At 38.5% G+C, this 11,692-nt stretch overlaps 2 protein-coding genes across 17 annotated transcripts in view; one reads left to right on the top strand and one right to left on the bottom strand.

Annotated features, from left to right (window-relative positions):
* LOC309530140 (parapinopsin-like) overlaps nt 1–11,692 on the bottom strand; it is a 54,509-nt gene that overhangs the window by 10,005 nt on the left and 32,812 nt on the right. The window lies entirely within an intron of this gene.
* ST6GAL2 (ST6 beta-galactoside alpha-2,6-sialyltransferase 2) overlaps nt 1–11,692 on the top strand; it is an 84,549-nt gene that overhangs the window by 70,126 nt on the left and 2,731 nt on the right. The window contains exon 6 of one of the 15 annotated variants that reach the window (XM_082218671.1): nt 105–270. The exons of the other annotated variants lie outside the window; for them this stretch is intronic. Coding sequence (XP_082074797.1) covers nt 105–108 — 4 coding nt within the window. The 3' untranslated portion in view covers nt 109–270. Of the gene's footprint in view, nt 1–104; nt 271–11,692 lie in introns of those variants that run through there. 15 annotated transcript variants of the gene reach the window in all.

The following is an 11,692-nucleotide window of genomic DNA, read 5'->3' as shown; positions in this document are numbered from 1 at the left end:
TAGTTGTTTATTCCACTGACTTCAGCAGGGTTTGAATTGGAAACTTTAAAAATACTATTATCGGTTCATCTTCTGATAAGTGTTCACTTTGCAAAATTCCGCAGATGAAGAATAATGCATTTTACTTCAATGTTGAAGGGAGATGAGAGGGGAAGAGGAAGAAACAGGAGGAGAACTTCCGGTTTTGTTTTTTAAAAGTTGCAAGTGAAAGAAAGAAAGCAAGCATTAGCAAGTGATAGCTGATTGAAAGTTCAGACTGTTCAGTTTAAGACATTAGCAAGTGATAGCTGATTGAAAGTTCAGACTGTTCAGTTTAAGACATTAGCAAGTGATAGCTGATTGAAAGTTCAGACTGTTCAGTTTAAGACATTAGCAAGTGATAGCTGATTGAAAGTTCAGACTGTTCAGTTTAAGACAGTAAATGAATGTGTATTAGATGTTAAATAGAATTTTGTATGTTTTTAGGCCACCTTATTATATATATATATAGATATATATATAACAGTGCATTTTTAATCTATATCAAAATTATAAATGTTCAGTAAATGTCTGCAACTCCTACTTGAAGTCAGTGAGAAATCTCACTTTAAAAAAGTATGAAGTCTGTTTAAGCCTTTGCTTATTCTTCTTTTTACCAGTTTAAAAAAACAAAAAGCAAGGGTTGCTGGGGGAAGTTGGTTTTGATTGGCATAAATATGTTGAAAGCTTCGCACTTTCTCTGCACTGATGGCTGTACAGTTGAAAAGTTGCACTCAACACCTTGGGTAAAGCATACTTGTTTTCTGTTATTATTATCTGTCATGATCTACACTTTCCACTGTGAACTTTTTAACGTGGTGCTCTCTTAATTTTTTATGCATAACGCCTTCAGAGGGTCACTTTGAGGTGTTCTCATGTTTGTTACAGGGAAATTGATCTATAAACTGTTGAGCCAATCTTTGTTTTGCTAGTAAAAACAAAACGTTCATCTCGTTGTTTCTTCCACTGTCATGTGTGACTTGGAGGCATGGCCAGGTACTTGCTTCACCTTCTCAGTTTCCCCCCTCCGCTTGCTACCAGAGTTACTCGTGTTGAGTTCAAAAGCACTGAATGTGGCACTGGGCACAAAATCCAGCTTCCAGCGACCTTTTATCAATTTATTTTTTTTTAAAAAAAGAGGTGCTTTGTAGCCTGTGTGGCTGGCAAAAATATCCCACCAGTGTTGAGTATTGCCTCCTCCAAACTCAGAGAAGTCAGAGGCAGTGCTTAAAAATATATATTATAGGAGCCTAGGGCAAGGCTTCAAGTACCCAGTTTTCTTCCTTGCAGAATCAGATTAAAAATATGGAAATTAAGAAAATCATGCACCCTTGTTTAATTAGCTGACACACAAATCACAGTATCCAGCTTTTCTCTGCACAGAATCCAGATTGTTTTGCAGGCCAATTTTCCCCCTGCACATATTCTTTTGCTCAAAGGTAAGTTCCACTGTGTTCAAATGGATCTTGCTCCCTACAGGTGCATATAAGACCGCAACCCTCACATGGCACCTGGAAATTAAGCCCCATTAAACTCAGCGAGGCTTACTTTCAAGTAGATATAGTTCTGTCAATTAGCCTTGTGGCAATCGCATGGGATATGGGAAGTGCCTAGTTTCCACTGAATTGCGTAAATAGCAATCCTAACCCCACTTATCTTGGAGTAAGCCCTATTGAATTCACTAGGACTTACTTCTGAGTAGGCTTGGTTAGGGTATGGCCACAACAGCTCTGCCCACCCCCACGCCAGACAAAATACTTAAATTGTGACACCCTCCTGCCGTCGAGTAGGCCCTGTGGCGGTGTGAGCTCTCATCCCTAAGTCAGAGGAAACATTTATGGGTGTTACGCTCATCATGCAAAAATATTTGAAGTGTTAGTAATGAAAGCTGCAAAATGCTCCACACTTGTTAAAAATCACCCTTTCTAAAGTGGATCATTAAATATAAATGGAGGTTTTTGAAAATATTGCGCTAAATAATTCTTAGTACTTGAAAAAAAAAGTCTAGCTAGGAGTTGTTCTTTTGATTTTGTTCAACAAGACTTTTCTATCCCTAAATTGAACTCTGACTTCATTAATTTCAGAGTGCCTTGTCTTGGACAGATTGCGATGCATAATTTTCTTAACAAGTCCCCCTTCCTTCTTTCTTTCTTTCTTTCTTTCTTTCTTTCTTTCTTTCTTTCTCTCACACAAACCATACTAGGGTAGTTTTACATGTGCTGAAATTGAAGACAGACAAGGTTATGACTGGGCTTTCCACGTTTTCTTCTTAAATTTTTTGAAAGTTCAGCTGCTTACATGGCATGCAAAATTGGAGTAAAGATCAAGTGCACCTATGGAAGGATGGAATATAAAAAATAAATGATGATGATTGTATTTATTTATTTATTTTTAAAAAGTAACCAACCTCTTTCCCTCCCTTCCTTATACTTTGCAATTTGAAGATAAAATACTGAAAATGACGTGAAATTTCAACACATTTCAACAAATTTATTTGCCTCCATAAAACTGCAGCTTTCTGTGCAAAGAGAACATCTGGATTAACTGTTTATATAAGTACCTCATGTCTATTGAAAGTTTATTTAAATAACCACCCTGAGAGCTTTTTGATGAAAGGTGGTGTATGAACTGAGTAAATTAAATATTTTTTTTTTTAATTCTTTTTATTAAGTTCCTTTTATACACACAGAAAGAAAAAGGACAAATACATTCAACAAAATATCCCGTCACTTAAGTACAGAAAAAAAGAAAAAAAAAAAAGAAGAAAGAAAAAAACAAAATACAACCACATACAACATAAAAACTGTTGACTTCCTTCCCTACTGATTTCGGGTTCTTACTTTCAATAGTTTCTTTTTGCTGCTGGTATTTGTTTTTGGTTTGCAACATCGGAAGTTTTAGATCAAACCTGCTGTATTTGGTAGGTTTTTAAAATTACTATCAAAATACACTATAAACTTGTTCCAGTCCTCTTTTAACTTTGTATTTTTGTAATTTCTGATTTTTTGTGTCAGTCTTGCCAATTCTATAAAGTCGTATAATTTTAGTTGCCAGTCCCTCACTGTTGGGAGATTAGTGCTTTTCCAATTTTGGGCAATTAACATTCTGGCTGCTGCGGTTGAGTATTGAAATAAAGTTTTGTCTTTTTCTTGGATTTCTTTCCCCACCATCCCTAGTAAAAAGGCTTCTGGGTTTTTGGGAAATGTGTATCTAAATATCTTTTTTAGCTCGTTGTATATCTGATCCCAAAATTTTTTAACTTCCTCACATGCCCACCACATATGTATAAAATTACCTTCTTTTGTTCTACATTTCCAGCAAGCCTTGTCTGCAGTTTTGTACATTCTATTCAATTTTTCTGGTGTCAGGTACCATCTGAAAATCATCTTTTCTAGGTTTTCCCTAATTGCCGCGCTCGCCGTAAATTTTAGTCCCTCTTTCCACAATTTTGACCATTTTTCATATTCTATATTATGTCCCAAATCTTTTGCCCATTTAACCATAACTTCCTTGACTTTATCATCTTTAGTCTCCCATTCCAGTAATATATTATACATCTTGGATAATATCTTCGATTTGCTCTCAATTACTTCAATCTGAAATTTGGACTTCTTTTCATTCATTCCTATTTTCTTGTCCTCTGACCATTTTGCATTTATTTGGTGATACAGTAGCCATCCCGATAACTTCTCCTTTAGTTCTTCATAAGGTCTTAGTTTCCAGCTATCTTGAGATCTTACTAATAAATCTTCATATGTCAGTTTTTGCTCTTCCATATTTGGTTTTTTTAATGATAAGATATTTGTTGGGGATAGCCACCAGGGGGTTCTCGCCTCTAACAATTTCTTGTTTCTTTCCCAGACTTCATATAGAGGGCCTCTAATGATGTGGCTAGAAAAACTCTTGTGTACTTTTTCTTTCTTTGACCAGAGGTAGGCATGCCAGCTGAGTCTGTTGTCTGCCCCTTCCAGGTCTAACAAATCTGTGTCCTCTAGGGTTATCCAATCTTTAACCCAGCAGAGACAGGCCGCCTCATAATATACTTTTAAATCTGGTACTGCCAGTCCTCCTCTCTCCTTTCGATCTGTTAATAATTTAAATCTGACCCTTGGCCTTCTTCCCTGCCATATGAATCTTGACAGAGTCTTCTGCCAATCCTTAAATATTTTAAGTCCTCTAATGACGGGTATGTTTTGAAATAAGAACAACATCCTAGGGAGAATGTTCATTTTTATTGCTTCCATCCTACCCAGCCATGAAAGCTTCACCCTATTCCAAATGTCTACATCTTTTTTCACTTTGTTCCATGTTGGTATATAGTTGTCTTCAATTAAATTTATGTTTTTGGATGTAAGCCAGATTCCTAAATATTTTATTTTTTTGGTCACTTTGATTCCATATTGTTTCTCTAATCTTTCCTTCACATCGTTTCTCAGGTTCTTTATTAACATTTTTGTTTTAGTCTTGTTCAGCTTGAAGCCCGAAAATTTGCCGTATTCCTCCATAATTTCCAATACTTTGCCCATGTTTTCTTGCGGCTCTTCTAGAGATAACATCAAGTCGTCCGCATAAGCTTTTAATTTATACTCTTTAAATCCTATTTTAATCCCTTTTATCTCTGTTTTGGACCTTATTTTGTTCGCCAGGACTTCCAATGCCAAAATGAACAGGAGCGGGGAGAGGGGGCATCCCTGCCTTGTCCCTTTCTCTATTTTAAATTTATTCGTAATACTGTTATTTATGATCAGCTTGGCATGTTGGTTTGAGTATATAGCCTGTATTCCTTTCAGGAATTCCCCTTCAATCCCTGCCTTTTCCATCGATTTTATTAAAAACCCCCAGGAGACGTTATCAAACGCCTTTTCTGCATCTACAAATATCAAGGATGCCGGGATGTTGTTATTAATCTCCAAGTATTCGATTAGATTGATGACGTGCCTCACATTGTCTTTCAGAAATCTATTTGGGAGGAAACCCGCTTGGTCCTTGTGGATTAACCTTGTTAAACATTTCTTCAATCTGTTCGCCATGATGTCTGCGTATATTTTATAATCGTTATTTAATAACGATATTGGCCTGTAATTCTTCATACTTGATTTGTCCATATCAGGTTTAGGGATTAGTGTTATAAAAGCTTCCCTCCACGTCTCGGGTATTTTCCCTCCTTTTAAAATATTATTCATGGTGTCACAGAGTGCTTGTGCTAGTTGACCTCCCAAAACTTTGTAATATTTAGCCGATAACCCGTCCGGTCCTGGTGCCTTCCCCAATTTTGATTTCTTTATCGCATTTTCAATCTCCTCCACACTTATAGGTCTATTTAGTTGAGTTCTTTCTTCTTCCGTAACAGTTTTCCCTGAGCTATTCTCTAAATATTTTTCTATTTGGACTAAGTCTTCTTCTCCTTTCTTGTATAATTCCTCATAAAAATTAAGAAAATTTTTTTGTATTTTTTTTGGGTCAACTATTATTTCTTCATCTACCATTATTTTGTTTATAACATTCTGCTTTTGTCTTTTTCTTAGTTGCCAGGCTAGGAATTTTCCCGTTTTGTTCGCCGATTCGAAATATCTCTGCTTCATTAGCTTAATTTTCCATTCTATTTCCTGGTTCGTTAATATTGAATATTGTCTTTGTAATATTTTTATTGATTGTAGACTTTGTTCGTCCTTCGGATGTTCTGTTAATTTCTTCTCGTACTCCCTTAATTGTTTAAGTATTTCATCCATTTTTTGTTGCCTTATTCTTTTCTTGTAATTACTTTGTTGGATAAAGAAACCTCTTAGGACCGCCTTGCTGGCGTCCCAGACTGTTTCTATGTTTATTCCTATATTGAGATTCCGGTCCCAATACTCTTTTAGTGTAGCTTTGGCTTTTCCAATCACCTCATCATTGTCCAACAGGGAATCGTTCAACCTCCATCTGAAACCTCCATTTACTTCTCCTTTTAGTTCCAAAGTTATTGAGTTATGGTCGGAGAGGGTTCTCGGTTGAATTTCACATTTTCCCACTCTTAGGGTGATTTCTCTTGAGGTCCAAATTTGGTCTATTCTTCCCCAACTTTTATGTACTTCTGAGAAAAAGGTAAACTGTTTTTCTGTTGGGTGCTTGTATCTCCATACATCCGTTAGGTCCATGTTCTCCTCCAAGTCTTGGAATGATTCTGGTAGCTTTCCTTGTTTACGTTTTCTCTTATCTGTCTGTCTGTCCATTTCTAATGTCGGCACTGCATTGAAATCTCCCAATAATATCATCTTATTATTTCCTAGTTCTAATAATATCTGTTCCAATTTTTTGTAGAACTCTGACCTGTTTGTATTGGGGGCATAGATGTTTATCACGTCAATCTTTTCTCCTTGATAATTTATTTGAACCCCTAGTATTCTTCCTTCTTCATCCTTATAGGTCAGTTTGGGTTCCCATTTTTCGTTGACATAAGTTACCACTCCCCTTTTTTTCTCACTCCCGGAGTTTATGAATTCTATTCCTAGGTTCTTATTTATTAATACATGCTTATGCTTTTTGACTACATGGGTCTCTTGTATACAAATGACATCCACTTTTTTCTTCTTCAACACATTTGCAATTTTATTCCTTTTTGTTTTTTCATTCAATCCATTTACGTTCCATGTTAAAATTTTAAGATTCATTTTTACTTTCACTTATTGAAAAGTCAGTAATTTGGTTTAAGTTTTAAGTTTTAACTAACTTAAATTCGAGTGTTTTGGTTCTCTACTTCTTCCTGATCCTCCTCTACCTCTTCTTCCTTCGCTTCTTCCTCTTCATCATCCCCCCCACCCTCTCCCACCCCTCCCTCTTTTCCCCTCCCTCCCCCGGCTCCTCCCTCCCCCTCCCTCCCGCGTCCCCCCCCATATCTCTCCAACATCCCCCCAAGTTCTTTTTCATATCTGCGAAGGAATTTACTGACTTCCTGAGTCTCTGTTATTTTGAATCTTTTCCCTTTGTAGTAGAATGAGATCCCTTCAGGGAATTCCCATCTATGTTGTATGCCATTTTTTTTCAAAGTGTTGACTAACTGTTTGTAGCCCTCTCTCTTGCGGAGGAGCCTGATTGGTATTTCTTTAAAAATAATAATTGGTTTCCCGTCAATCACTAATTTCCTCTGATAGCTTTCTCTCAAAATTATGTTTCTCATCTCTATCGATCTGAAGATCACTAAGCAATCTCCTGGAGTCCTTTTCTGTTTATCTTGCTTCGGTTTTATTCTTATTCTAAAGGCATTTTCTATGGTTTGTGCAACTTCTTCTTCTCTCAATACTAGCCACCTCGCCAATTCTTTTGTCATTTTCCCTGAGTAAATTAAATAAAGATAAAATGCATTTTTATATCGCAGGTTTCCACTCTGTAACATGGCAACATAATTCGAACCTCTGTTGTTACATGGCCAGCTGTGTACATGCCTTATATTCACACATATCATCTCATTTTCTAAAGCTGTAGTCGCCGAGCTACTCAAATAGAAGACTGTGTACTTTTTAAATAGCCTTGAGAATTATTTTGTATGATAATTTTTTAAGTGAATGTGCACTCTTCAAGAAACGAAAGCTTGAGATTTTGCAGGAGTCGCATTTTTAAAAACAGTGTTTGTATACATTTTAACACTTTTGTATTTTCTATTTTGGTTTTATATATTTTTATGTATGCACAGTGTACAGATTTTTCTTGTAAATAAAGTTTGTTTGTTTTTTTATTTGATCGGATGCATCAGTCTCTCATTATTTAACATGAGGGGATTAAAATGTGTATGTTACAAAACAAATGATGCCATTAAGGAACTAACTGCACATGTAGGTAAAGGTCCAGTCGTGACCAACTCTGGGGTTGCGGCGCTCATCTCGCTTTATTGGCCAAGGGAGCCGGCGTTTGTCCGCAGACAGCTTCTGGGTCATGTGGCTAGCATGACTAAGCCGCTTCTGGCGAACCAGAGCAGCGCACGGAAACTCTGTTTACCTTCCCGCTGGAGTGGTACCTATTTATCTACTTGCACTTTGTGCTTTCGAACTGCTGGTTGGCAGGAGCAGGGACCGAGCAACTGGAGCTCACCCCGTCGCGGGGATTCGAACCGCCGACCTTCTGATTGGCAAGTCCTAGGCTCTGTGGTTTAACCCACAGCACCACCTGCGTCCCCTTAACTGCACATGTAGCACCTGGTATATAAAGGCAGTGTGGTGTAATGCTTAGAGTGTTGGACTAGGACCTGGGAGACCAGGGTTCAAATCCCCATGAAACTCACTGGGTGACCTTTGCCCAGTTATTGCTTCTTAGCCTATCCTACTTCAGAGGGTTGTCGTGGGGATTAAATGAGGGGGGGAACCATGTACGCCACCTTGAGCTGCTTGGAGAACAAGGTGGGATATTAAGTACAATAAATACATATACATTCCAAAAATAAGCTTAGTCTCCAAGCTACTTTTGATGAATAGCCTTGTGAGAAGTGACCTATCCCTGAGACCTAATTTGATTCCCTCCTGCCACAAGTTACAGAACGGGGGGGGGGGAGAGAGAGAGAGAAGCGTGAGCAAAAAGATCTGTAACTGCTAAGGCATACTGAATTTTTTAAAAACTACTAATGCACAGACCTCGCAAGGGAAGCTCTGTGTTTAAGAAGGCTTCCACAAGCTAGCCTTAAAGGTTTCCTAAGACTGTTGGCATCACAAGACTTTACAGCTACCTGGTGTGCTCAAAAGGCATGAATAAAGTGTACCAGATCTTGTGCTCCTCAAAAAGACCTGTCTGGAGTAGAAGTAAAGTCCAAATGGGTAAAAGAACACCATTTCCCTCAGTAGAGACCTAAATGATCTAGGCTTATTGGATGAGCATCATCTCACTCACTCTGCCTTCACAGCTCTTAACATCTTATAATCTCTACTTCCATGGCCTTAAATAATACATGGACATGATCATTCCGCTAAGCTATTCAGAATGGATAACACACACATGCTTAAAACTACAAGGAAAGCCATTCCCCACCCCCCACCCCAATAATTTTTACATGGTCTTTAAAAAGATAAAGGCCATAGCTTCTACTTTTCATGTTGCACTAAATGTAAATGTCTACATTTTATTTCTGAGTACATGCAACTGACTGGTTGTTCTACAGTACTCTTTGCAGTAGGAGCTGTAGTACAAAGGTTAATTTGAAGGGGCACAAGCTTTTTAAATGCCAGTCGTACAACCTGTAGCCCCAGTCACTTTTTCTGAGATCTGAATGGCTCTGCAAAAGGTCTTCAATCCATTCGTTTGTCATCAAACATTAAGAATACCTAGGCTGAACCCAATTAGAATACCTAAGCTGAATCCATAGTCAACTTTGTGATTGTACAAGGTCCTAATAGTCCAACTTTGTAGACTGCACACTTGCATGTGGGTTTCATCAACAAATCTGATGCCCAACAAATCGCTATTAGTCAACTGCTGATTTATCATTTCTGTTTGTGAATTTATAATTCCGTCTATGCATGAATGTCAGAAGCAGTAATTCATGAATGCACAATTTTAAGTCAACGCCATGTGTTTGAGATAGTGGTGGGAACCCTGTAGCCCTCAAGATGCTCTTGGGACAATCCCACCCACCATCCCTGACCCACCATTAATGCTGGCTGGCAAAAACAGGAGTTGAAGTCCAAGAACATCTGGAAGTTCACAGGTTCTCCATTCACTGCTTTTAAGAGAGAATCTATGAAGGGTGCTTCTGGACTGCATCTAAGCCAAATGTTTCCACACTTCTGCTTCCAACAGTTCAGCCAACACTTTATTGATTTGTTGCCTGCCCTTCACCCGAAGGTCCCATCATAAAAACCCAACGTTAACCATAACAGAACAACTTGTAACCATAAAAAATAAGGCGGGTCCTAACAGTATATACCCAAAGTGTCCAAATAGGTGCCTCTTCAGCACCTTCCTTCAGAAGCCAGATACACCTCTGTGGAGATGGAGTTCCACAGCTCAGGGGTTGCCATGGAATGCCCTTTCCTGGACCGCCACCCTCCCCCATGCCTCTGAGGGTAGAGACACTACCAAAAGGGCCCCAATCTGAGCACTTGAGCTAGTCTGATGGGAAGAAGGCAGTCTCTCTGATATTTGGGACCTCAAAAGGCCTCTCTGAGGAGAGCACTGTGCCCTCTCTCTATTCCCCCAACAAAACTCGTTTGGAAGGTGTTTCCCCCTAAGGATAATGTGGATGCAGTGGTCCCACATTCCCAAGAATGAAGACTACTGGGAATGGCAGCTGCTGGCTCTTCCTTCCACCAACACGGTCATCATTTGCCGCCTTTCAAATTCTACTGCCCTTCTAATTTTGCTTCCCCTAAAATTCTGCCACCCTAGGCAGCTGCCTGATGGTTAAAACTGGATCTGCTCCCAGACTGGGGCTAGACATGAGTGCCAGGGCCTTCTTGTGACATCCAAACATTTTTCTATATAATCAAGGATAGCTTCAGAAGTGAGCTGTAAAATAAATAATTGTGTTTGTTTCCATAATTTATATATTGACCTTTGATGCGTAGGAACACTCAGGGTGGCTTGCAAACCTCCAGATACATTTATAGCCATTATACCAGCAGTTAATTTGATAATAAAGTGAATTCCGAATGTTTTCATTACGCATGCAACAGACATTATGCTGCATTTGTGACGCTCTGTTACGTTTTATCGTTTTGTATTATTTATTGTTTGTAAGCTGCTTTGAGATTCGTTTGAATCAGAAGTGCCATAGAAATACCATCAACCAGATCAAACATTGTGACAAGCTCACTTTAAACTTAACTTCTGTGCTCTAAGAAAAAGCAGACTACCCCAGGGCGGACCGTCCTCCTAACTAAGGCAAAGTTTCCTTGAAAAATGTCCCTAGTAATTGTTGGCAGACCCAAGGACTTCTAACATCCAGCTTGAAAGAGAACACTTCACCTAGCTCCTTATCCAACAATACTATGTCAGAATTATTTAGCCAAGCGAATTATGATTGATGGATACAGAATGACATATGCCCACAGGCCAATCTTCAAGTCATCATTTCAACATCCAGCTTCAATTGGAAATGCATTTATTAATGTCAGCGTTTGATAAACAAGTTTAGAATACTGTTTCTATAAGAGAAAGTAAGGTTCATTCCAACACTCTAATTCTACGATTCCGTGTGTAAGAGAGAGGGTGGGAGAGAACTAGAGGAGGGCAGGGACCTTGAGAACTGTTCCCCATGAACATTTATTATTATAATATATTTATTTGTAGCATCAGTATAGCACACTGAGCAGGGATACATCACCTGGCCACAGTTTTCTTCACTATGATCAGAGTGTGGTATTCCTATTTAAATTATAGCAGTTATTTCTAATTCTGAATATACTAAATATGAGTTAGTATACACAAAGCAATCTTTTCCTTGTTCCTTTCTTTTGATGATAGATTTCCCTGAGTTGTGGGTGAGGAGGGAGTATGCAGGACTATTTATTGTTGTTTTGGGAATGATAGTAAGCTGCTTCAGAGGTAATGTTTGCATGGGGGAAAGGTAGTCTGTTCTCACGTCAGCACAAATTTGGAAGATAAACAGGCAAAGACTCCTAAAAGTTTTTTAAGACTTCACACACTTTTAGTCCTGCCATTACCTTGGGATTCATCTTGAAGGGTTAGAATGTAAATCTCCTTGAATGATAAT

The sequence above is a fragment of the Podarcis vaucheri genome, assembly GCF_965113315.1.
Source record: "Podarcis vaucheri genome assembly, chromosome: 4".
In the NCBI taxonomy this organism is placed as follows: Eukaryota; Metazoa; Chordata; class Lepidosauria; order Squamata; family Lacertidae; genus Podarcis; species Podarcis vaucheri.
Note: the sequence above shows the minus strand (reverse complement) of the source record. Positions and strands in the feature narration are given on the sequence as shown.